At 38.8% G+C, this 27,382-nt stretch overlaps 1 protein-coding gene across 9 annotated transcripts; it reads left to right on the plus strand.

The window, feature by feature from the left end:
- The first annotated feature begins 1,082 nt into the window (after positions 1-1,082).
- Positions 1,083-27,156, plus strand: SANBR (SANT and BTB domain regulator of CSR). Of its 9 annotated transcripts, none has more exons than XM_055816511.1 (21): positions 1,084-1,407; positions 4,594-4,759; positions 6,614-6,800; positions 10,045-10,138; positions 11,814-12,052; positions 12,910-12,968; positions 13,760-13,920; positions 14,809-14,895; positions 15,033-15,143; positions 17,146-17,269; positions 17,454-17,606; positions 17,840-17,985; positions 18,346-18,445; positions 19,583-19,615; positions 21,193-21,292; positions 21,712-21,806; positions 21,920-21,948; positions 22,046-22,119; positions 23,150-23,238; positions 23,615-23,706; positions 25,098-27,156. In XM_055816511.1, the coding sequence occupies exons 2-21, from the start codon at positions 4,610-4,612 to the stop codon at positions 25,132-25,134; spliced, it is 2,160 nt and encodes a 719-aa protein (XP_055672486.1). In that variant the 5' UTR covers positions 1,084-1,407; positions 4,594-4,609; the 3' UTR covers positions 25,135-27,156. The 9 variants fall into 9 exon arrangements, with proteins under 9 accessions (XP_055672487.1, XP_055672489.1, XP_055672490.1 ...); XM_055816516.1 differs by lacking the exon at positions 6,614-6,800 and adding an exon at positions 3,949-4,066 and having other exon boundaries at positions 25,098-27,155; XM_055816519.1 differs by lacking the exon at positions 6,614-6,800 and adding an exon at positions 3,949-4,066 and having other exon boundaries at positions 10,049-10,138; positions 25,098-27,155.
- Positions 27,157-27,382: the final 226 nt, after the last annotated feature.

A 27,382-nucleotide genomic window follows, 5' to 3' on the forward strand; every position in this document is an offset into this window, starting at 1 on the left:
GCCAGAGGCAGGGCTTGGGGAGGGTTATTCCGTGTTGCACACAGGGAAAGGGGTCATGGTCTGGTCCGCAGCAGGCATAGATGGCTTCCCAAGGGAGGTGATTTTAAAATGTTTGGGAAGACGTGATGCAATAGCAGGCATGGGGTAGGAAACAAACCGATGAGGGATGATGTGGCAGGACTGGGACTGTCTGACCTTTTGCAGCATAGCTCTGGTTTGAGCGGAGCCTTGAAGGAAGGGCTGTGGGGCGCTTGGGCTGTTCTGTGTGATTAGGTCCAAGTCCATGTTCTGTTACTGCTGTTAGAGCTACTGATGTGTCAAATATTTAGATGAAAACCTGGGAAAAGCTTAAATTCAGGCTCTGTAGCTTTAGTCAGCATTTTTTTGTGGGTAGAGCACAGCCTTTACTCAAGTGTTTTAACACAAGCCCTTGCTTAATTGATTTGCTGTGCTTGTATCGTTCTCGTTCCTGCGGTGTTACTTGGGCAGGTGACAGGGCCTTCACGTGCGAGGGCTGCCCAGGCTTAGCCCTCCGGGTACCGTTCTGCGGGGTAATGGCGGAATGAATGGCGGCGTGGGGTTTTATGGAGGAAAAACCCGAGTTTCTCCAGTTATTTTCTGAGTGATTGCGGTGGGGTGCTGGGGTAAGCGGGCTTGGCTGGCTGTGGGTGCCGGCAGCAGCGGGAAGGGTTGGTGTGACGTCATACTGAGCTCAGCTGAGCTGGGCGTGACATCATTTGTGGTCTAGAGGGTCGCTCCGTGACGAGGCGGAGGCGCAGCCTGGCGTGGCGGGCCGGTACCGCCCCCGGGCCGGGGCGGCGCGTTGCTAGGCTACGGGACGCGGGGCGCGCGGCGGGAGGGGCGCCGCCGCTGCACTGCGACAAGGCGGGGCGGGCCGGGGCACGGCCGCCGCAAGACGGCGCCCCGGCGCTCCCGCACTGCCCGGGCGGCCGCAGCCCCGCCCTCCGGCCGCCCCATTGGCTCTCCCTGGCGCGAGGGGGCGGGGCTACGCCCCCCGCCCGGCGCCGATTGGCGGCTGGCGCCCCCCTCGCGGCGCTCCCCGCCCGCGCGCTCCCCGCTCACGGAGAGGGTGGGGCCGGGTGGCGCCGGCGTGTGAGGGAGCCCGTCTCCCGCGCTTCGGGCGCGGTGGCTGGCGGCGGACGGGGCTGCCCGCGGGTCCCGCCGCGCCGAGCAGCCCCGGGGCGGCTCCGCTGTGGGGCCTTGCTGGCAGCGACCGGGCCGTGCCGGGCTGCTCCCGGGCTCCGCGCCGCCCCGCGTGCCGTTCGTCCCCTCAGGGGAGCGGCGCCGCCGCCCTCCCGCCGCCTGCCCCGGCGGCCGCGCCTTGAGGAGGAGCAGCCGCTGCCCGTCCCGCCGCGCCGCCGTGCCCCTCGCCTAGGGGCCCGCCAGGTAACCCCCGCCCTGGCGCGTCCCGGACAGCGTCCTGCGGCCCCGGGAGGGCAGCCCGGCGGCTGCGGGGCGTCTCCGCCGGGGGGGGCTGGGGTGGCTGGCGGGGGCCCCGTTGTCGAGGGCCCCGCCGCGGGCCGGCGCTGCGTGAGGAAGCTGCTCGCACTTGTAGGATCTTGCCCCAGAAAACTGGGAACGGTTTTTCTTTTTTTGTTATTTTATTACCTGGGTTTAGTTTTTATTTTGACTAGTACGCGGGCAAAGCAAACCGCAAGCCAAGTTGCTGTTCTTTCTCTTCCCGCCTCGCCCTGCACCGTCCCTTCCTTGCGTTTGAGGGTCCCTCAGGAGACCCCGCGCTCACCCCCCACCATCTTTACCTTCCCATAGGTTATGCACATGGGAGGGGAGAGCAGTTCTTCAGGTTTAGATGGATTCTTTCCTTTAAATAATTTAAAAAAAAAAATCAGCCTTATATGAGGCGGTGAACTCCTGCAATATATACCAACTTCCTGCGGAGTGATTTAACTCTTTATTTAATCATACCAGTTTTATGAAATATTAAAGTGTTGGGAATCGCTTACACCCCTTACTTTAGAATTTTAAGTATTAGCAAAAAATCCTAGTCACATATCTCTCCATATGAAGCATATCAAATGACTTTGTTAGAATTAAATAATTAAACTTCCCCCTCCTCCAGTTTGCATAGTTGAGGAAGGAGTTAACTGAGCTTTACTTGCAGGAACAAACTGGAGAGAATCTGTAGAAGTTGCCTTCTGTTTCTTGACGGTACAATTTATTACAGGCTTTATGTTGCTGCTCTTATGGAGCACACCATTCTTGCACGAGACAGTCTTGCATGTGTCTTTAACTATACTTCTGTCAGGATTTGCTAAAGGACAAAAAGGCAAATGTTAAAATGTCATGTATAAAACCACAAAGAGGAGTCCCATGCTCTTTCGAGAACAGAAAGAAGAAAACTTAACTTCTTTATGCTTGTAGTTAATATGCCGCTTTATCTTTGCAGTAACCAGCATACATAAAACTGTGTTTTAATGTAAGAATAAGCAAATAAAAAATATTTGAGAGACAGAGGCTTCTTTCTCTCTGAACATCTCATTACATTTTAGCGTACCTGTCATCCTTTCATGGTCGAGTTGCTTCATGGTCCACAATGCTGATGCATACATAAACTTGTTACCAGCAAAGTACTCAGCATTTTTTCCTTTAAATTATAGACTTAATCATACCACAGAAATAGTCCTTAAAATGATGGCTTATGGAATATTGACATTGCTAGTAATGTGAATTTCATTAAGCATATTTTATGGTGCAAGACCAGAGGATTCCAATACTCTCTCATTTACTTATGTCCTTCAGACTTTTTTAAACCAGCTGCTATGTGCATCTAAGGTAGCACAAGAAGTCAGTTTTGTATTTTATAACCACCCAGGCTGGTTTGCCACTGGTGCTGATGTGTTCTGGCCCGGTTATTTCTTTTCATGACAGTGGAGATGGTGGATATTCAGTGGCTTGAATATAATTGATACTGACATTTGGCTGTGCGCTGACAGTGAGAAGTCTCCACCACAGAATTACCACAGCGGGCCACTTGATAGTGCTGTCAGGGTGAGGGTGAAGGACTCCAAGGACTCCAACGACTCCATGCCTGCAGGAACTGATCTACCTTTAACTCGTAGAGGCATCTATCTGAGTTGGAAAGTTTGGGCTCATACTGGCTGTGAAGGATCTTTGTCCTTTAAAAATGGCTATTTCGCATGCTTTGCAATAGATTTAATTTAGATGTTCAAAAGGTATGACACTTTCTATTGGACTTCTGTGTTTTGTTCGTGGCGCTTTTTTTCCTGTTCTTCTTTTTGAAATCTCATGAGTATAGGAAACCTAAGAATTGTCTTGGTGGGTTCTGAGTTTTCTCTTTCTGATGGTTTCAGTCAGCTGATCTTTTCAGGAGGTGAAAGCTGACAGTTACTTGCAGCTGTGATTTCTGTTTCTACCAACAAAACAAACAAGTGCTGGAATAGCTTCTAGAGTCAGAAACAAAATCAGTGCTATTTTGTATATTTGAAGCATCTTTTTTTAGAAAAAGGGTGATGCAAAGGCAACATCTGTGTGTAGTATGCTTTTAGTAACAAGTGATGAGTTAATTCTGCTACCATCTAAGTGTGTTTTCTCTGAACTTTTCTGTAATCCTTGCTTTATAACTCAATTTTTTTAATGTAACTTTTAAGTTCTGTGATTTATGTGATCGGTGTAAGGTACTTCAGAAAAGATCCAAAGTGCATTCCAAATATGAGTCCTTACAAAGCTCTTCTGCTGTGCGTTACTCAAATATGGAAGTCTTGATTAATGCCTGCAGTTTTCTCCCAACATATGCTGAAACAATACTTTGAACTCGTACTGTGTTCCCTGGTGCTACACATAACCATTTGGAAAAAGAAAAAAACCCCACTAATTTTCAAATTAGAAGAACTGCCTTTTTTTTAAGGTGTTCACTGCTGTCCTTACATGCTTTGTTCTGGTGTTCAGCTTGAAAGTGAAAGAACAAGGTTTTTTGGCCCTGATCATCCCAGCTAATCAGGAGTTAGGAGTGCCTTAGGACACCTCAAAACTCGAGTCTTCAGGATGAGAGCTGGAAGACATCCAGGTGGGGCTCCAAAGTATTATTGATGGCCGTTAGCTGGGTGCCTTGGTTGGCTCCTGTGTAGTGGAAGTCAGGTGTGCGAAACAAATAGGCAGAGCAAGAGGAGACCAAAGTTGAGCAGCTGAAAGTTTGGGGGAACAAATAAGTGTATTTGAATTTAAGTAAATTTACATTAAAATGGCCCTCTGTAGCTTAGGCTGTTTATTCTGAATTTGTGGGAGGCCGTTTTTTTTTTGTATTGGAGGGCTCAGGGGTGTGAATCCCTCCTGGAAACGGACAGCTGAAAGAAACTGTGGGTAGTGCCTGGTGCTGCTGAGTTGGTTTTGGTGTGTTTTGCACATCTGCTCCTCCCCCCAGGGTTTTGAGGATGCAGACATGAATATGTAAGTTTTGTCAAATAAAGCATTAGTACTTGACTGTAATACTGTGATAGACATTGCCCGTAGTAATTTATGGAGTGCTGCAGTTAATGCAGACCAAGCTTTAGCAAACTGTGCAGTGAGACCGGCTAATAATGTTTTCTCTTCTAGGCTTAAGTAGCCAAAGATGAGTCGTGGATTTTCAGAAAACAATAACTTTCCATATGACAACAATCAAATGGTTTTGGATATGATCCTGTGTTCCCTCATTGGTGTTCCTCAGCCTATCAACTGGGACAGTGTGGCAAGGCTAGTTCCAGGATATACATCCAAAGAGGTGAATTTACTAATAAAAGAATTCATATACTTTAAGCAGTACTTTATGAAGGAGAAAACATATTTGGGTGAGGGAGGGAAATTGAAGTTAAAGGATTTTTTTTGTCTGAAGTGATTTATACCTAAAGAACTGAATGTTAAATGAGCAGGAGATTGAAAAAACCCTGTTTCTACAAAATCTGAACACTGAGATTAAGAAATACATTCTCCTTTTTTATTTCATTAGAACTAATATAGAATAAGGAAAATATTACTGGAAATTAAAAATTAAAAAGCGGAATACAAAAGGTAGTTGTGCTAACATATTTCAAATTACATAGCTAAGATTCTAATGGAAAGGATGGTAGTACCAACTAACCACACGTAGATTGTAGCGTACATGGTAACTTTCTATGGTTGTCATTGCACTTGTAAAGAAGTATGAGTTACGGATCTCCATGGGGTAGTTAAGAGTGCACTTGCCTCTTGTATGGTTCTACAAGATGTAGATTTTTCTTTACTTGGTCGGAGTTGGAAGAACCTAGTGCCTCCATATACTTAATCTTTCTGGATTGCTGAATTTCCTGTTGAAATGCTTACATTTTTAAAAAAAGAATTTTGAATTTTTCATTCCTGAGGGGCATTAAGCTAAGAGAAGAAAATGCCTTTTGCCCTTGTGATTCAGCAAAGCTGGAAGAAAACAAGCCAGCATTCTTCACTTTCTTGCAAACTTAATCAAATGTGTCAGCTCACATTGCTATTGGGCATCACTGTAACCTTGTATTTAGAACATAAAAGTGAATGATTGGGAGTAGAAGCTTCTGTGGAATATTACTGCCTTTTAAGTGCTTGGCAAAGCGTTTGGTGGGGGGCGTTTTCTACTGTATACCTTTCAATTTGCAGACAGTATTGTGCACATTAAGCAAATAAAATAATTATAAAAGTATTGGTGAGCACTCTCATATTAATTAAGATTATATGATTGATTAGTACATGTCTGATTACTCTGTTTAAAAAAACCCAAAGTGTCTCAAATATGCGGAATCCATGTTTAAGGCAACTAAGTAAATTATAGCTGTGCGTTCATGTATCTGTTGTATATAGTAGACTGGCATGGTTACAAATTTGAGATGCTACGTTAATATCAGAAGGATGTCACTGTGTGCACCTCTCCCAAAGGGGCAGGTGGCATGCAGCAATGTCAGTTAGCTCAGTCCTAAATAAATAGATAAAAACAGCTGTTTGAATGGAGCCTGATGAGCTGTGTCACAGGAGAATCACCTGTAGAGTTAAGTAGATTTACTTGTATGTGTAAATTACCTGTGCGTGGGATTCTGCCGAACTAAACTCATAATTGTCATTGTATCACTACAAATTAACAAAATGATAAAACTTTCTAGTTAATCAAAACAAGGAATGGCAAGTTAATAGAATTGCAGTGGAAATTGCCAGTCCCTTTTGTTCGAATTTAACGGGAAGTCATGTAATAATTGTGAACCAGTTACTATAGCTGTTTTTAATAATATTTGACAATGTTTATGGTAAAAGAACTAGCTACAAAATGAGAATTTAAACTCTCCCCATAACTTCTGTTTTTGCAGTTCAGGCTTAAAATCACAGTTTTTAAGGAAATAGAAGTTGAAACAGGTTCTATCTTACTTTTTCTATTAGAGTATTTAATTATGGTAAACCTTACTTATTTTACTGAATATTTATGTACTTTCCTGATACTACTAAATAGGAAGCATTACAAGTTTAATATCTGTAACTTCACATGCAAAAGATATATGAAATACACTATCTGTCTCAAATTACAGTTATTAAAAATGTACTGAAAGCTACTGCTTCATTGTTGTATCATTACATTTTGTGACAGTGTGCAAAAAGGTTTGATGAACTAAAAGGCAGTGGAAGTTCACCTGTTGACAACCAGTATAACCCCCTGATGGCCGCTGGTGGGAGTCCTGTGGAAACTTTAGCTACGTACATCAAATCCTCCTTGCTTGATACACAGACAGAGTGTCAGGAGCCTGCTATTGGGCAGGATTCCGTTACTGTAACTGGTATGTTTTCAGTCATTCTGAAATATATTGGCTTTGATTATAATCAGTATGTGCATGCTTTTCTGCCCTGAGTGGTAAGTCCACCCAGGAATAGTAGTTGTTCATCTTTTGGAAGACAAAGTTAAGTTTCAATATAATGCTTATGTGAAGCTACTTCCAGTTAGTTTAGATGAGAAGTCAATGTTTGTTTGGGCATTTTTAATAGCTTGTCCTTCCAAAAGGCATAAATCCTTAAGCTGAATCCTCTGTTTAGGATTTCTTGGTGGGGAGAGGAATTCCTCTCTGGTTTTCTATCCCCAGTGTTGTACTGTTAAACCTAGAGCCATTTGCAATCTCACTGAGCTGTGCTGTAAAAATAACTAGAAAGGTTTGTGTAGAAGAGCTGCAGCAAGCTGAGAAGGTGATTCCCTGAGGTCAGACCCTTAACCTCCCAGCTAAAAGCCCTGTTTGCCATGCTGCTCAATGGCGAGATGGCTACATAGGAGTTGGAGTGTAGTGTAGCTACTTTTTGATGCAAGACAGTCTTGCAATGGCATGTAGAGTGTCTTCCTCAATTATGTGTCCCAGTAATTTGGCAGAGGAGGGCCAGTCCTAACAGTTGTATTTCAATCACAGCACAATTAAATATTGTTGACATTTCCTTAAGTACTTCTCCTCTATGAAGTTGTAACTAACTGTGCGATAGTTATTCTCTGACTTTCATTGTAGACTGAGATGTCTTCAGTGCCTTGTAGGACTTGGTAAATGTATTGCATGTGAAATTCACTTCAGTAATAAATTTCTGTGTTAGGAAGACGTGTTTAAACAATATGTTCTCTGTTATTATGCAGTCTTCTAGTCACTGTTCTCTTTGCATAAGGAAAACAGCTGTTTGACCTTTGCTGGAGAATGAATAAGTTGTTTTTAATAATTTTAATCAAGAGGTGATATTTGAAAAGTGTATATGTAGTATCTAGATTGAAAATGCTTCCAGTCAGCTTTCAATTATGTACTTGTTACGTGCATGGTGTGGAATAAATGCTTCTTGCACCCACAGATGACTACTTGTAAGATCAGTAGCTTCCCAGTAAGCAGTTAACAAGCTAACTCTGCTTATAGAACTTTATAGACAATTAGTGCATGTTTTCTTTTTAACAATGTAACACGTGTAGTAAGTATTAATGCAGTTAAGTACCCTAACGTTGCCTACTGCAAGGTCCTAGCTTGAGGTTTTTCTCTGCTTTCTCTGCAAGTTTGGATAAATGATTTTTCCTGTTGATATGTAATTTGTTGGTATGAAATCAGGCTAATTAACCTTTTCTCAGGCTGGAGTGAACTCACCTGCTTAATATTTGTGAGGTTCTTGTATATTTCAGAATTGGAGATTTGTGAAAAGCCTATTTGTAATTTTTTTTGTTGTTTAATTAATTACTTCCTAGTGGATTTATTCACATCTGCTTACTGTTAGGATCAAGAATTTTGAGCATGTTTGGATTTATTTGTAGATATGAGTCACAGCAAGAAAAAGCAATCTGACCAAATTAATTTCGAGCTGGATTCTGGTTTGGCTGAGTTATAAAAACTCTTTTATTACTTGCCTAATTATAAGGCAAACTGCTGTTTGCCTCTGAATGCATATTATGGCAGTAAACAAGCATATAGGATAGCCTTTTACCCAAAGTATTTATTACTAACTTTCTGAAGTCAAACGATCTATAAGCTTTGAGGGGAAGATAAAAAAAAAAGGTAGGAGGAAATGTATGGTGAAGTTCAGACATCCCTGTTAATTTGGCTGTCTTGCATATTCTCATCAGCATTATTTCCTTTAATAAATCACTATGTTCAAAATAAACTTCTTAATATTTGCAGACAGAACTGTTCCATATTTTTTTTTTTGTATAGGCCCTTCCTTTAAAATAGTCATCTTACCTTGCATTCAAAACCTAGGACTAGTGGGGGTCATCTGCCTGCAGTGGCATGGCTGCCCTCGAGGCTGTGGCTGACCCAGCCCCTTCCAAGGTTTTACGAAGGTCTGCCTAGTAAATCTTCCCCTTTTATTAACCATGTTCCCTCTATTATGGCCTTACTAAGGCTTAACTGTGTGAAGCCTTAGGCTGTATCTTTGGAGAAAGTTTTGTTTCTTCTGCCTCTGGTGCAGTAACTTTGCTTTCCTGAAGGTTGTAACGACTGTGTTCTGAACTGTACGGAGCTTCCAGATAATTTTTGTTGGTGGTCTGCTATAGTGATTTAGCCATAAGGTGAAGAGGTCTATCTTAGTTGTCTTCAGAAGAGTACAGCCTCTTACATTACATGAGAGGGAGCAGGAGCTTCTGGAACTCTTCCTAGAAATCTGGGTAGGGAGTAGTCATGGAAAATCATGACCTTATGGATTTTCATCAATGGGAGACAGATATGTGCACTTCCATTGTTAAAAAAAAGATAATGATCTTTATGATTTGTAATCAAGATTATCAAGAGGTTTCAGATTGCAGCAATTCATTAATGTCAGAAAAGTTATTCAGTGTTGGAGTGCTGAGGTTATCTTAACCCTTTGCCCAGAACTCTCTGGATTTGGTGACTAGACCTCCTGGACTTCACTGGGTTTTGTGTCCAGGTTCCACTGTTTGTAGTGCGTTTGTGAAGATAATCTATTCCAGCTAGAGCGCAGCTGTCCTTTATTGCTGGGATAAGCTATGTGATGTAGCTCTAGGACTAGACTCATTTCACGGTCTGCTTTCTTTGGTCTTGTTTTATATAATCTGCTGCTTTAAGCCTTGTGTTTGAGAAACTTAGCAAAACCACACCTGAAGAGACTTCTGTGCTTCTGTTTGGAGACAACTTATTTCCAAAGCTAACACATTATGGATAGGAAGCGGAGTTAGTCTCAAGTTGTTATATCCTGGCAGCAAAGCTTCCTGAAAACAGAAGTTTTGATGTGACAGAGTATTAAGACCCACATTCCACAAAGCAGACAAGGAGAGCTAAAAGAATGGGTTGTGTTCCCAGAAGGAGATGCTGAAGACTGCATGAATCTTCCAGCTCTATATAGAGACTGGATGTGTTTGGGTTTGCAGCCAAGTGTCTGGGCAACCCAGCCACGTCGCTGGTCCGAGTTTCCAGTGCATGCCATTCAGAGCAGGAATTTGGATTATATAGTAGCCCTTATGGTAGCAGATTTGTTGCTAGTTGTGTAACATTGCTCCACCATGACAGCAAAAGGTCAGGCATTTTTGTTCTAATGCAGCCTTTTTTCCTTGCATTTAAGGAAGGCCCAGCACAACCTCCACAAGGAATTGTTCTTCAGAATCCGAGAAAGGTCCTGTGCATAAAAGTGGAGAAAGCACTGATGAAACACAGGGGTAAGAAGATCTTTATGTGTTTGTTATCTAGAGGATTATAGAACTGAAAGAAAACTGTGTAGATTGCTCGTATTTTTCTACTGTTGGAAAGAAACCAGCTGGAATAAATGCTGTAAGAAATTTTGAAACCTTACATTGCTACAGAAATACTAGGGGTTGGTTTGTGTTGTGGTTTAACCCCAGCTGGCAACTAAGCACCACGCAGCTGCTCGCTCACTTCCCCGGCTTCCCTGGTGGGATGGGGAGGAGAACTGGGGGAAAAGGTAAAACTTGTGGGTTGAGATAAAACCAATTTAATAATTGAAATAAAATGCAATAACAACAACAATTATAATGAAAACGAGAGAGGGGAAAAGGAATAAAATCCAGAAGGAAAAAAACCAAACAAGTGATGCACAATACAGTTGTTTACTACCCACTGACCAATGCCCAGCCAGTCCCCCAGTAGTGATCACGCCAGCCAGCCCCACTCCTCCCAGTTTATACACTGAGCATGATGTTCTGTGGTATGGAAGGAATATCCCTTTGGCTAGTTTGGGTCAGCTGTCCTGGCTGTGTCCCCTCCCAGTTCTTGTACCCCTCCAGCCCTCTCGCTGGCAGGGTCTGAGAAACTGAAAAGTCCTTGATTTGGCATAAACATCACAGAGCAACAACTAAAAACCTCAGCGTGTTATCATTTTCATACTAAACCCAAAACACAGCATTGTACCAGCTACCAAGAAGAAAATTAACTCTTATCTCAGCTGAAAACGTGACAGTTCAAAAATTTCTCATGTGCAATAGGGATAGCTTATTTAAAATCTGACCATAGCATTCCTCCTAGTGATTGATTGCTGCTGTGGTGAGAATGGGAAACATAACCTGATTTCAAAAGGAATGAAACAATATTGATGCTCAGTAACATTTTAATAAAAAAAAAATTAAATTCTGTGAACATAGATTTGTCCTATGTGAAAACAGGAGAAAAAAAAGCTGTAAATGAAAAGTGCAAATGAAAATTTTTACTACAAATTCAAATAGCCATGCATGTGACTGTTTTTTGTGCTATCACATCTCAGTTTTCCATACTATACAAGCACACACAGAATAATGTGTGTGTTTGAAACCTAACAGTAACCATCTTTTTGTAGTGCAGCATTTACTGATTCTAGCTATGACCTTTTCTTAAGAAATAGATGTTTTAATATACAATACAAATTTTAATTTCTACACACAAAAATTGCTGTTGTATGCTGTTACGGTTCTTGGGTGCCTCAGTAACTTAGGAATATATTTCTGCCTGTTTTTTCAAGAAAATGAAAAAGGAAAAGAACAAATAAGTTCTGTGTGTAATTCAGGTAGTATCCCATAACAAAGTGGTGTGACTGCATTGGCGACTGGAGTTAGAAATCTTCTTTTTCTGGTCTCTTAATAATTAAATTGCACTGATTATGTGTCAGAGGATATGGATCTGTGTTCTTCACCTGACAATGCTATCTGACAGTAGTTTCTATTAATAGTTTTTATTAATAGTTAATAACTGCAACTTGGTTTGCTTCTGTTAATAAAAACCCATTAGTGACATCGGTGTTGCAATGTGTGATCCAGATTTGGAGATGAGGTCTTTGTTGATTGGTTTTGGTGTTCTAACTGGCTTATGGTGCTAATTTGGTTTGTGGCTTGTTTTCTTTTTGAGGCCAAATATGGTGATCCATGTGTGTGACGAAGCAAAAAACCTCAAAGAAGATTTTGTGTGTCCTCGAGACCTTTTGATTTCAGAAATGAAATACTTTGCTGAGTATCTGTCAGTGGATGCCCAGCGCTGGGAAGAGGTGGACATCTCAGTGCACTGTGACGTTCACATCTTCGACTGGTTGATAAGATACGTTAAGAGGAACACTAAAGATTCTGAAGCTAATGAAATGCCAACTTTAGGTAAAAGAAAGCGTGTAGATCGTTTGTTGTAGGTTCATTATGTTCTGTGATAACGGAAGACTAATGTTTTTGATAAAGTTCAGCCCCAGTCTCTTTGTTTCTGACTGGTGTGCTGAAGCCTGTAATTTGTTAGAAAAGTGTTGCAACAGAGATTCTCTGGTCAGTATGGCAGTAGTCTCTGATCTGTCAACACTGACAGCTTTGAGGAAACATCTTGATAGCTGAAGCAGTGAAAAAGGTCTAATATATTTTGGGGTCTGGTGTTTTAAATTAAAGATTCTTCAGACTTGAACAAGAACAGAGTGGTAGTTTTAAAATACTGATGATTGTTGGGGTTTGGTTTGTTTCCCCTCACCTCCCCATTGGGACAATTGCAATATTTTCTAAAATTTCAATGCAGTCTGATCCAATGGTAGAAGAACTTCTGCCTTTATGAATCTGAGGCAAGTTTTTAATTTTTTGATGAGCCTTTGCTACCATTTTTAAAAAACATAAACCGAGAGGATAGAGTTAGATCTTCGAGTGCAAAGGTTATGTTAAGCGAAGTCTCATCTGGGTATGATGGATACAGATGGAAGTTAATCTTGTTGTGTAATTGTTTAGTCATTGTATCCCTATGAAGCCACCTTGTTCAGTTTTTATAAATTCTGGTTTGTTATAATTGTACTCTGGCCACCTAAATGACAAATCAAAACTTTGTTTCTTAAGATGGAAAATGCTCTATACATTGGAAGATGGACAGGTTGACTGGTCAAATAATACTTAAAACAGATACTAAATATGCAGAGGGAGGGGTGTGATATGAAGTTATCAAAAGGATTTATGTAAAAAAAACCAACCTTTTTTTTGCCTTTTAGAACCATCAAATGTGATATCAATTCTTATTTCCTCTGAGTTTTTGAAGATGGATTCATTAGTAAGTATTAAGAAAGAAGGAAAGATTCTCTGCCATAAGTTAATTACCAGCTTGTTTGTTATAATTTGGCTGTTTCAAAATCTTCTCATTGCATCATCTGTTTCTGTGAGTTTTACCACCTTTCTTATTCAGTGCAGTAATCTAATATTTGCAGAATACTTAATGCAAGAAAACTTAGAGTAAATTAATTCTAAATGTGGTAGTGGGATCTTGGATTTGCCTTCTGATGACTGATCTAGAATAACATCAGTAGCTGACTTCTGATCCTTTTTTATCAAAAAGGATTATTAAATGAATGAGTACCTTTGTTTTGTATCCTTTTTACACGAATGACACGCTTAGGATATGGTTCTCCAGCTCTGTATATCTACTGACTTGTTAGTTAAAATGTTTGTTAGAAGTTCTGTTATTGGGGTGACCCACCATTAAATACACAGTAAACATAGCTGTTTAAGTTGAGATCCAGGCAATACTATGTATAATGTGTACCATGGATCTTTTTTTACAAGCAATTGGAAGGTACCACTTGTTGAAGATGAAACATCTGTGGAGTTGTTTTTTGGACTGTAGAAACCTTTTGGAGGAGAACATGAACTAACACAGAATCATGTTAATTCAGAGTCTGCTTTAGACAAATCTGAGACTTGTTTTTTATTTTTAAGTTGAAATGGAATATTTTCCAAAACACCAGACTTTAAAAAAATAAAAATTTAGAAGCAATTAGTACATCTTTTGAGATAGCTTTGTCTAGAATTCCTTGCCATTATTTTTAACGTTTCTGTTTTTCCTAGGTAGAAAAATGTATTCATTATTGTCACAAAAATATGAATGCTATTGTAGCCACACCATGTAACATGAATTGTATCAATGCTAATCTTGTTACACACATTGCTGATCTCTTCACGCACAATGAATTGGAAGAGCTGAAGGACAAAAGAGACAAATTTAAGAGGTAACTTTTTGCCCTGTAATACACTACTGAAGTGCTGTCAGGCTTTTGGATCATTTTTCAGAACAGCTAAGACACTGTGGGGTTTCAAGTGAGACATATATACAATTCGTATTCTCATGTAATGTATCTTTAACACAATATCATGAAGTTCCTTCAGAATTTTGTATTCAGAGTTTTGTATTAAAATTATAAGCAAAAGCAAAGAGCTTTTTTAGGAAAGGATCAAAAGGAAAGGCTGTACTAGAAGTGTGGCATGGACAAATTATTCATGAATTCTCACATGGGAGCCAGGATTAGGGTAAGGAACTTTTTACGGGATGACATGCTCCTAATTTGTAGAGAATGGTTTGGCTTCAGCGTCCTGTGAACTCTGACGTTTAGATGTAGAATTTAGGATGGCTGGAAGGCTGAATAGACATGATGGAGTACTATTTCATACGGACTCCAGCTTAGTCAGTGTCAAGATAAGGGCCAGTTACTGGAGGGCAGACTGACAGACAAGCAAGGTGAAAGAAAGAAAGAATTTTAATCAGTAGGGATGAAGACATAACTTTAATTCTAAAAGTTCAGCGTAATTTCACAGAAGTATTCATTTATAGAAGGTCTTTTAGTCAAGGTAGAAGTTGACATTTTATATTGGCAAGCAACATAATAGAGCAAAAAAATTTAAGGGATCCCTTTCTTCACATCTGTGTAAAAATGAGAGATGACTAGGTCAGGAACCAGTTACCCAAACAGTTTAGTTTAAAGGAAAATCATATTAAAAGCTGGATTCTGAGAGAAAGGTGGTGACTTTGTTTATTATCAGAATATAATTGTTAGTCTCACTATACATAAAACAATTTTCAGTTTTTTCTAATGGATAAGCTGTGTTGTTGTCATTAATAGTAAACTTTTCTGCAAGAAGATTGAGAGACTGTTTGATCCGGAGTACCTAAATCCAGATTCTCGAGGAAATGCAGCAACATTATACAGGTATGGCTGTTTTATATTACTGCTTCAGTTGCAAGGACAGTCCCTGTGTTTTGAAGTCCTGCTCTTACTCCAGTACTTTATTTCTTTCTTTTCTTTTCTTTTCTTTCTTTCTTTCTTTCTTTTTTTAAATAATCTAGGTGTTGCTTATGTAAAAAGCTGCTAACTAAAGAAACTGAAAGAAGGATTCCTTGCGTACCAGGAAAAATCAACATAGATCAACATGGGAATATTGTCTATGTTCATATAAGGTAGTGAATATATATATATTAAAAACCTTTCTTCAACTATATGATCTTGGGTGATTTTACAAAACACAAAAAAGTTTAGGAATTACCAGATACCTTACAAAATGAAGTCATAGATGCATGAAGAGCAGTATGAAACATTTCAACTTCTTATATTACCTAGCAAAAGGAAAAAAAGGGGTGATTACCATATTGTACTTCTGAAACTCATTCAGTGGTGCTGCTGCTGAATGGAAATGGAAAAACTACAGCCATGATTACTGGGAGGGCTATTTTGGGTTGTGCTGCCCTAAACAGAAAATACTCACTAATTCTTTCATCAAAAAAGTGTTAAGATATATGTAACTGATGACGAATTAAATTAAAGGCTGCATTTCTACAAGATTTGTTATTAAATGATGGACCCATCTCTGCCAGCAAAGAAAGGCTAGAGTTATTTTCTAGACTGACTTTGTACTGTCAAATCAAATATGCAGCCTGCTTAAAAAGTACTATAAATAAACCTTGCCAGTTGCTTTTCTGTTCTAAAGAGGAGCTCCCAGGACCCATTCTATATGTATGCCTGATTTGTTTGGCACAAATGGTTAATTCAGTTCTGTCTGTTTGATCCATGTTTGTGAACAGCTGGATTGTCTTCTTAATGAAGATCAGTGTGTGATCAGCTGCAGTTCCCTCCCTCCCCGCATGCACCTTTTAAGGAAGATGGTGGGAAATTAATAACAGGAGACCTTTCTCAACAGATCTATTTCATTCGGAACAAACAAAACACTGTTCAGTATCAGCTCCCAAGGTAACATGTATTTGGTGTTACCTCCCACCAGTAATTCCAAGGTGTCGATTAAGTTCTGCCTAACAGTCTATAAACAGAACCAAATCTTGTGACCCTGTCCTGACCTTTTAGGGTCATTGATGATTAGCCACATGAAATTCATTAACTGTATTACGTCACTTAAGATGACTGTATGTAGCTGCTATACAATTCCTAGCATATAAATGTGCAGGGTTGTAGAGTTACTCAGAGGATTATTTAGGTTCTAATTATTTGCCTTGTGGTACTTGTGACAGCTTTTCTAAACAGAATCAGTTTACTGTTCCCTAGGCAAAGTGACACTGGCCACTAATGAATTCAGGCTTATGAGCTAATACAAGCCTATCTTTAATGATTTAAAAATAGGTTTATGTTTATTGGTCCTCTAGTGGTGCCTAGAATTAATTTCCAGTTGGAAGTACTGCTCACTTAGTCTGGGTTAGATGTATTATATATGACAAAAACCAGTTCAGGCCAGGGCTTAAAACTGTGGGAAAACAGTATCTGCTGTTTCTGAGGATAACATGCGCCAGTGCAAGTTGCATGTTCTCTTTTGGATTCTGAAGAAGCGTGTGTCATTTTATCACCAGGAAGGAACAAGGTCTGTATTTTTAAGACTGGAAGTCTCAGATACATGTATTCATCAAAAAGACAATCTTATATTTTCAAACTTTAATTCTCAACTGAATAGTTGCTGTTGTGTTGCAGATACATAGTAACATTATGTTGGCTTTTAAAATAAAATACAATGGTAGTACTTTGTTTCTGTTGCACAACATATTGCTTTAAAGACAGAAAACTGCAATATGACTGAGTTTGTCTGTTTGCATGTGCATATTTTGATTTCTTCTGCTCTGTGTATTGGGTTTTCCTCTCCTTAATGGTTCTCCTGATCTCCGAAAGGTTTGATATTTATCTTGGTTTATAATTTGCAAGATGTGGAGCTTGAGATGAATCAAGCTGTAACTCTTTGTTATAAGTAAGTTTAGGATGTTGCGGAAGAATATAGGCTCTTCTGTCATGGTCTGAATTTAGTAATGATTGTCCCACATTGTATCCTTCTTGTTCTGAACTCTTCTGTAGGCTTTTCACCAGTGGAGCATGTGTTGCTCTCCTCCTTCTTTGCTTCACCTTTCTGGTGGCAGGATCAAAACAGAGTTGCGATTCTGTATGCAGCTTGACCTTTTGCTTTTTCAGAGACAAAACCTGGGAAGTGCATGAGTACTTAATTTGCCTTCATGAGGAATTGAAATCCTGGAGGGATGTTTATTGGCGTCTTTGGGGGACTGTCAATTGGTTGACCTGCTCGAGATGTAACCAAGTTAGTATGTTTTGACTTTCACTTATTTGTCTGTAGATGGCATGTTGTGGGGGAGCAAGGCAGGGATTAAAGCAGTTTGGAAAATATGTGGCAACAAAGCCTAGTATGCATTCTTTGTAGTGCAAAATTTTTACTTCTGTAGCTAATATTACCTCTCATTATCTCTCTTTTTATTCTAATGTAGTCTTTCCTGTGTACTGAATTCTCCCATTGCCAGTACCATTTGCAGCCAGTTCTTTATCCAAGTGTAGTAAGTGCTCTGGGCTCGACTGCGACAGGAGTATATCCCTGTTGTAACCAAAAAGTTCTTCGATTTGATCCTACAACCCTCCCAAAGGTACTTCAATACTAGCTCACTTTTAAAAGTGTGTGATACATGTTGGGGGAGTGACAGTGTGTTATGAAAATACGTCTCTTTCAAAAGAAGGATTGTAAATTGTTGAAGTGTCCCAGGGCAGGCTAGGACCTTTGGAAACAAGAACTGAAAAGTTGAAATCTGTTATGGTACTTACTGAAATCAGTTTGTTGTATTAACTCAAGGTTTTGATCTTTTGTGTATGTGTATCGCAGGGCTGCCAAGTGAGGGACCATGTGGTTGATTTACCTTCAGGAAATGAAGATGGGGATGCTTTGCCATCTCAGACTACTAAAATATTGAATGATCTGCTTCATCATAGAGATGTTATTGTTGTTCCTTTCACTAAGGATGAGAATAGGTAAGAATGTTGTGTTACTGACATAACTTAGCTTTCAACATTTAACATGTGTGCACGTTACATTTAATTTCTTTACATTTTGAAATGGGATGTAGGACTTTTAAAGGTAACTTATTTTTGATTGCTTAGTTGGAAATTGGGAAAAGAACAAGTACTTTTTCATTTTAAGCTTCAAGCAGACATTTAGTCATTCATCCTCCATAAGCATTCACTCCTTTATGTTTTAATGGATTGTTTATCAAAATACGTAGCTGACTTGGAGGTCTGTTTTCTTTCTTGATATTTGATGAGTAAAGAGAGACTGATTCTAAAGTTGTGAAATAGAAAAAATTACTTTCGTTTCACATCTTTCTCTTTAAGTGATTCTGGCATTGGGCTCTGTGATGAAAAAGGCATTGAATGTGATGTGCTTGTAGAACCAAATATGCCGTGGGGTCCCAAAACTGGAGAAATCAATGCTGTGAGTGCTAATTTTTTTCCCCCCTTTTTTCTGATAATGAGGATTCTTACAAGGGTACTTTGAAGAATTCATTAGACAACTTTTAATAAAAACAAAACCCATACATTCTTGGAGGAAGTAGTGCACTGCTGACATTGCAGGATAGCATAGGCTAGCGTAGGTGCAAAATACCTAGTTGGTGAAAAGGCAAAACTTTTACTGTCTGCTGGAAATATTTCTGTGTATCATATAGAGGCAATTCTCTGTATGTCTCTGCTTTCCACCCCATTCTTAAACTGATGATATTTAAGGATCCAGTCATACTTTAAAATGCATCACTTGGCAAATATTCAAATGATTGCTACCTTTGTTTTGCCTCCTGATGTATCTGGGTGTGTCCACATAGCTTTTGCAAGAGAGTCCATAAATCAAGAGCTGTAACTTGGGTTGTGTTTTGGTTGGGGATTTTTTTTGTTGGTTTGTTTTGTTGGTTGGTTTTGTTTTGTGGGTTGGTTTTTGTTTTTTTTTCCCCCAGTGTGTGAAAGTTTTTACTTTCCAGAACTATGATGCATGTATGTTACCACGTGTATGTCAGGTCAACAGAATGCCATCACTTGTCTGTCAGATTGTTAACAGTCCAGACTGTTTATAATACTACCTCTGGTTTAAAGAGAGCTTTCATGCAAAGATGTTTTTGAAGTTCTGCACCCTTCGTGGAACTTCTGCTAACTCAACAATCCTGATAGTAGCATAGTGTCTGCTGATTCCATGAGGATTTCAAACAGGAGCAGAAGCTCTCCTGCAGTATATGTAGGAGGATTTAAACTCCATAACCATCTGGTACATAACATCCCCACCCTGCACCGGACTGCTTTTTTAGATTAAAATCAGCTGTAAATATTTTTAGTGCTAAAGTTAGGCACATTAAAGCATGACCGATTCCACTGCATTTAATCGGTCAGTGGCTCATAACCTGTTTGAGGTTAGTCATTCCACCAAGATTTATAGTTGCAGGCGGGAGTGGGCCTTCTAGGAGTTACCAGTGTAGATTGCTGTACATACCACTTCTGTTTTTAGAATTCCACTCACATTTTTAAAGTTCTAGTTATTATTACTTCATTAATTTCCATGCTTTTCTTTCTCTTTCTGTGACTACAGTTTCTTTCTCTGAAGAACTGGACTTTACAGCTGGTTAGTAAAGTATTTTCTTCATAATTTTAAATATTTGCTCCTCAGCACTGGCAGAGAACTAAGTTTGATTTTTGTCTTATTTTCTAATTAATTGGGTGAAAAATATGTTTTCTTTTGCTTTAATTTGGAGGTTGCAGTATAGCAACGCTTTTTACAAGAAAGTATAAAGTATGCGTGAAGTACTACTTTGGCCTGAATAAAAATAAAAATGTTTTTATAAATGGCAACAAACAATGGACTGGCACTGCATGCATCAGTTCTTAATAGTTTGTTAGGCTGACCAAAATGTAAATCATCAAAATCAGCTTTTGATGGTGTTCTCTTTGATGGCTTGTCTAAGTTGCCTCATTGCAAAAAAACCTTTTATCAGAGTTGAGGGCCTAGCCAAATGCTGAGAATGGGCAGTTGTTCTTCCAGTAGCATAGGATGTATCATTTACATACATTATTTACTATTTCTGTATGTAAATGCTACAGAGCAGCAGTTTGCCTCTGTCACTCTTGAGGATTTGTGTTGCAGTCTGATGTTCCTAGTGTCCTATAGTAAGACCATTCTTGCAAAAACATGTTTCCTAATCTTTTTGACTTGTAGTTCATATTAAGTGTCATCGTTTCTCATGGATTACTAAGTAGTCATTATCACTTATTTTAAAAGATATATGTGTGTATTCAAACAATGTAAACATCACATTCCTTAGTATTTTCATTATTCTGTGCTGATCAGTTAGGAACTATTCACTGTGACCCCATCTGTTGCTATCTTGGAGCCCATAGTTTATGATGATGTGTAAGAGGTAGAAAGAAAAAAAAATAATTTAGGTATTAGGGTGAGTTCACAGGAAAAAAAGCCAACCAGATATTCCAGAACAACTTGCAATAAATTATTAATGCAAGTAGCTCAGGTGTGCAGAATGCATGTATTTGTAGTGCACTGTGATATGCATGCTTTGTGGTATTTAATTACTGGGTGTCTCAGCAATTTCAGGCAGTTTGCAAGACCCAGCAAGCCTCAATATAACTGTTCATAAACTTGTACTTTCCTGTATTAGTTGATTATGTGGCTAGCTCAGACATGTGCTACTGTAACAAACTTTCTTATTAATTAGAAAACTAATATAGCCAGCAATGCACTGGATAGTAAACACTGAATCATATGATAATACAGGTTGGAAGGGATCTCTGGTGGTCATCTTATGTATTTCCTCCTGTTCTCAAAGCAGGGCCATCTTCAAAGTTAGATTCAGCTTCAAAGCCATAACACCTTTGCTCAGGGTCATAGCCAGTCAAATCCTGAGTATCTCTGAAGGTGGAGGTTCTACTGCCTCCAGGGGCAACCTCCTACAATGTCTGACTACTTGGAAGAAACAGAAATACAAATACTTACCAAAATATTCTAAGCAAAGATTTCAAATTACTTCCTCAACATTTGAGAAACATGTTCTCAGACCTAACTGTGCATGCAGTTACATCGCTACAGAGCCGCGTTGGAAGTCCGCTCCTTCAAGAAAGATTTAATGTATTATTTAATAGGAATCAAGCCTCACTTATAATCTGTGGCACTCTACTCCTGTTGAATAGAAACAGCAGTCATTGTTATCTGAAGAAGAGGAGTATACCACTGGCTCAGAGGTCACTGAGGATGAAGTGGGGGATGAAGAAGAAGTATGCAGGAAACCAGGTACTACATGTCTCTACAGTCATCCTCCCTGGTATTTAGAGATAAGGATTTAAGGCAGCAGAATTCTTCTGTAAGCAAATCTTTAAGATTAGACATTTTTAAAATAAATAAAAACTAATGTTATTTGAATTGCATTTCTAGTTTTTCTGTGTTTAGATACATAGTTACGCCACTGTTCAGTGCCACAAAACCCACTGACAAACAAGGAAAGCCGCAACTATTCATGTGTGAGATGTCCTCGGAGTTGATCAAGAGTGTATTTTGCAGGAAACTATTGCAATGCCTGCAACGCTTAACAAAATGGAAATAGCCTGTTCATTTACTCTGTAAAGAAGTAGAGAGAAACAATTCTTTTGTAGCTGTGTAGATGAGAAAATCGAAATATCTGTGACTATATGAGTAGATATTTCTTCAATTAGCAGGGAGAAAGGAGAAATTAAAGAAATCCTACAAGCACCCAAAGAAGGTGGTTTCTTCACCTAGTGTTCAGAAAAAGGAGAAGCCATCTGATAAGGTAAATCCTAGCTGTGATGCCAGCCTCTCTGGTTGGGTTGAATAATGAGGAATTCTCTTAAGTTTTGAACTTGATCTCAAAACATATTTAATGTGTTTTTCTGTCTTCAACAGTCAAGTTCCCGAGATGCATCTCCATTCACGTAAGTAATTTTCAAAGTCCTTGAGAACATATTCTAGTATATCCCTTTTTGTAAACTGTTACTGATAACATGGTGTACATCTTTCTTTTCTAACCAGCGTGAGTATGCAGCAGAACAAATGGGATGCGTCAAGGTCACTAAGATTCAATCAAGATGCTCAAAGAGAAGATGGTCTGTTCTTGCATGAGTTTAGCTTTCATGAAGTTAATATTATGCAAAGAAAATAATTAATTCATATAAGAAAAATTTAATTTTCTTAAAATATAGCTACTTGGAAACCTTTAGGTTGAATTCAATCTCAGATATAGCAATAGGGTTTGGGGTGGGTTTTTTTTATAGTTGCTCCTTATTTGGAAATAAACAGATTTCAGCTAGACTAATCATTAGTAATCAGCCATATCCAAACCACACATCAATCTCAGATTCCTCCAAAGTGTACATAAATGTTCATACAGCTAAGAACTCCGTTTGAAAATATTACTTTAGGATTTGATTAGCACTTATTAGCAATTTCACTTGCTCTACAGGAGAAGATATGTTTGTGGCAGGAAAATGGAAAGAAAATCCACAGCATAAAACTATATATTGTAGTCTTGCATACGGATTGAAAAATAAATGGGCAGCATTGGGCCTATTGTCTTGGAAAATATTGGAAAGCAGTTCAAAGTTTGCAGGAAAAAAAGAAAAAAAGTGCATTATAAGTGTTTGTTAGCATGGTTTATGTTTTTTATTTAGAATGTCAGCACATAGCCTACAGAGGTTATAGTTGTGTCATCTGATGACTGTATAAGTATGTGATTATTTTTTCCTGCATCCCTGTGCCATTTGTTGTCTGTGCAGATAAACATTCACTTCTATTTCTTTCCCAGTCTTTCTGACTAGAATTATTTGGACTTCTATTTATTTGTTCCACCTTTTTTAATCTTTCCTGAGACTGTTGTGCATTTTTGCTGTTTTGAAAACCATTCCCACAGATTTTGATCTTGATGTAGTGTTTCAAGCTGAATCTGGATTCTGCCAAGAACACTGCTATAGCTACATTGCATGTATGAGCATTGGTTGCTCAAGATTTTTATATAAGCTGAAAAGAAAGCTAATTTTACAAATACAATATCACTAAAGGGTGCATCTAATTCTTCTTTCTTTGTATTCAGTAGCAAGGAAAACCTCTGTTCTAAATATTCTTTCTTATTTCTGACAGATCAGAGAAGAATGTCTGAGATTACAGGGCACTTGATAAAAATGAGACTGGGAGACCTTGATCGAGTCAAGTCAAAGGACAGCAAAGAAGTAAGATTTGTCCTATCACAATGTAGTGTTTACAGAATTGAAGTGAGTCTTGATTAACAAAAATATGTAACACAAATGAAAATACCATCTATTCAATACTTAAGATCAACAACTGAATTTTATCAGTCTTTGTTTTGTTCCAAGCATTTTTTTTTGTGGAAAATAGTTTAAAATAGTATTTAAAACTTACTGTCTTTTAAAAAGCTCTGTGTGGAAAATAGGATGGGTTTAACAGTTTTCAGTACTGCGTTGTGATAATGAAACAAGGAATGCTATAGGTTCTGCTGAATATAGTGATTTTTATGAAAAGTCACTGATTAAATTGGAATAATGTCAAAACCTGGTGGGTTTTTTTTTGTGTGTGTGTGTATTCCAGTATGCAGGAGGCATTTATTCTAGACTTGAAGCTCAGATAAAGGCCTCAGCGCAGGTCAGTGCACGACAAAACAATGCTGAGAAGAATGCCAGGTAAGATTTTAAAATAAAAGGGAAAAGCAGAACATGGATTTCAGGTGGGGAGGTGATGGATGTCTCCAGAAAAACATGCCTCATTTCATATACTTGTTTTGAATCTGCATCCTCTCCAGCAGGTTAACCCATATATGGTGTGAAAGCTTTCTTTGTCAAATGAAAGAGGATTTTGTTGTAGCGACGGAGGGAAGACACAGTCACTCAATATGAGTGATCAGCAGACTTCGTTTATTGTACCTTACAGTCACCTTTTATGCCTTCTTATAATTAGCTCATACATATTACAAAAGTTAAGCTCATTATTGGTTAGTTGCCTAAATACCAAGCCCGCCCCTTGTTTCTCTTCTGTAGTTATCTGTTCCCACCTGCAACATTCTTTTCCCACCAAAATCTTCCTGTTACTGTGTAACAAGGACAGCCAAAGACAGTGTATTTTGCTTTACTTCAGATAAGCTGAGAGCGATGTGCATTTTTGTCCAGCCAGCTGGACTATGTCTATGTGACCCTTTTCAGCTAGCCAGTTATCCACATTTTGTCTCTTAGTATGGTTTTCACCATATTTTCACACCATATATGGTGTGAAAGCCTCCTTTGTCAAATTAGAGCTAAGAGAATGAAACTCTTGTATCCGTGCTGGAAGAACAGCTTTATTGCTTCTGTGTTGGGATGTTGACTGCTGCTCCCGATAAAGTTTTTTGCAAAATTATGGATAACTGGAAAAGCATTAGCCAAGATTCTTTAGCATATTCTTTGGCCTGCTTCCAAAAACAAAACCAAAAAACACCCACACACCAAACACCTATGTTACTGCCTGTTAGTCTTGTACACCTTAAATGGGTAAACCAAAAATGAACTGAGAAGCTGGCACACTCTGCAGGTGTAGAGCCTAGAACTGCTCATAATTTGGCCAGCAGCTAAGCCTCTTGAGCTGAAGCTTACAGCAGACTTGCTGACCAACTTTTAAGGGATGGGTTGGAAGCCTCAAATATGTTGTCAGACAAATTCCTCACAGGTCTTACTTCTGTCAAAAAAATATGCATGTGACTTAGTTTCTGTAGTCCTGTGTCAGGGGGTTTGGAACTAGTTGGTCTTTGAGGTCCAACCCAAACTGTTCTACAATTCTAGGACTCTACAACATCACAGTTCTTCCAGATTGTGTACCTTTGTATGAGTATGTAGTTTGTAGGTACAGGTATCCTGGCAGAAAGTCAACTTTCTCAATAATAGATTTTGGGAGAGGGATTTATTTTTTTCGCTATCTTCTCTCAGAAGACATTCTAATGTGAAAGTAATTTCAAACAAATACTGTACTGAAGAGCTGACTGGGCTATAATTTAAAATTCTAATAGTAATAATGTACATACATTTCTTACGTGTTCTTAATCCAGGTCAAAATCCCGTTTTGGTCAAGGCCGTCCTACATAAAGACTGATGAAAAAAACTTTAGCCAGAATTCATTACTGCTTCCTGAAACCGTACTGCACCCTGACATACGGAGAATGCACATCTCTGAAAGCTTTCCAGTGACTTATTTATTATTTTAAGCTCTGTAAATTATTTTGTGTGATAAATGAATGCAAATCCAATAAGGTCTGTACTTATTTTAATTGTAAATATACTATTTCTTAAATTTAAATGTAATTGCTTTTTTAGGCTATTGTGTTAAGTTGCATAGAAAATATTTTATAAATCTACAAAGTTAAATTATCAGACTAACTTTATTTATAGGGAAGACGTAAATATGCCTTTTAGTATGCTAGAAATACTGAAAAGGGAAAAGCAAGACTACTGAATTCTGAATACAGTCAGCAGCATTAACACAAGTCGCCTAGTGTATTTATATTGTGTAGTATTTGATGGTACATTTTAGGTCAGTCCTCTGGGGATTTGCATTTAAAGTCTGTGACAATACCTGTGATTTAGGCTAGTTTAAGCAAAAATTTTAATGCGGTTCTGAGGCTTCCTTCTGTATATCAGACAACTCCCATTCGTGTGAAGGTGGGTAGCAGGTAGAGACTAGACCTCCAAAGATTATATAAATGCCATTATGATGCACTATTGCATCTTGCACGTGAAATGCTTGCTTTACTTGGATGTGAAATAAATACCCATTCCTGTTCCATATCTGATTCCTCTTGCACAATACAGTGTTTTGTTCCCTTCTAATATCCAGACCTTAGGACGCAAAGCAGTTCTGTCTCTTAATGATGCTATGCCACTAAATTTCTGAACAGATATGCTATTAATTCTGCATCTTTCAATGGAGATGTATCATTATGAAGATTTGTGCATGTAGATCTTTTGGGTCTAGTTACTTTCTGAAACCTGCCTGAATAATACTGTTTAGAAGTCAGATGCACTTTCAAGTTCTGTATTTGGAGCAATAGAATACAAGTTTGTGTACGTGTGAAATCCAGGGCTACCAAATAAAATAACTTGCCTAGAAAATACGTTGCATATTAGCAAAGAAAATGGCAATAATGGCAATAATAATGGTTGAATTCAAGTAAACACATTCTGACTTTTTGAAACAGGTAGAAAGAGCGCTCAGGGAAAGCTTATTCCAGGCCACAGCTGTACAATAAATTGTGAGTTTGGAATTAAGTCAGCAAGATCCTGGGTGGGAGGGTGGGGAGGGGTAAGGAGGGGGATCATGGTTTAAATGCACTCTTCTCTCCATCCAGACTTTTTTATTTGTCTTGTTTCTTGAGGATTTTCAGTAGGCATTAGAAGACTAGGATAGCAATACTTGAAAACACTGCTTTCAAGGTGGAAGATTTTTATTGAAACAATTAAAAATGAATGTTGTTTATTGTGTGTTTTGTCTAATGTTACAGCAGGTTCCGAGCCCAATGAAACCAACAGGCAAAACTGGATTTCAATGGCTTTGATTTGAAGCAGGAGTGGTAACTTTGCAGGAGTGCTTTAATCTGTTTCAAATAAATCAGGCTTTATTAATGCCTCAGGCTTGTTTGCAAGTAGTAATGCAGTTTTAAGCACTTACAGTAAACACTGGAAAACAGATTGTTGTTTGCTGAAAGGGGAAGTCTTATAAAATCCACTGGGTATGAAAATGCAGTAGAATAAGTGTTTTGCTACAATTTTGTGACTTCAGATAGAGGATTGTTCCAAATTCCTATGGTAAATTTTGCTATGAAAGTTGCAGGCTGCATGTATGTGTGTTTAGTTTTCATAGAACTACTGACTAGAAGAGAAGGGAGAATTCTGCTGGTTTTTTTCTGTGGGAAAATGCCAGTTCTATGTGCCAGTATTGTTTTATTCAAAAATATTTTTGAGCATATAAAAATAACATACGCTATGTGCAGTCTGTCTTTTTTCCCCCTTGCCAACCACCTTGAATTTTTATCTTGTATTAATTTTGAAAAATTGTCTTGGTTTAATGGAAATAAATGTTATTAATTTAAGAAGTGTGTGAGTTTTTTATGGATACTTGTAAGAACTAAGTGTGTAAATGTTTGATGGTCTCAGTCATGCACATGTATTTGTGATTAAATTGCAGCATCATGGTACAGGCTTTTATCTGTGAAGAACAGGATATCATTGAATGCAGAGCTACTCCAAATCTATGAGGACTTAAAAGACTTTTTATCTGCATTGAGTTTTGAAGCTGGATTAGAAGTTCATGAGTGAGCTGACCTACAAGTGACCCAAG

The sequence above is a fragment of the Falco peregrinus genome, chromosome 11 (genome assembly GCF_023634155.1).
Source record: "Falco peregrinus isolate bFalPer1 chromosome 11, bFalPer1.pri, whole genome shotgun sequence".
Lineage (NCBI taxonomy): Eukaryota > Metazoa > Chordata > Aves > Falconiformes > Falconidae > Falco > Falco peregrinus.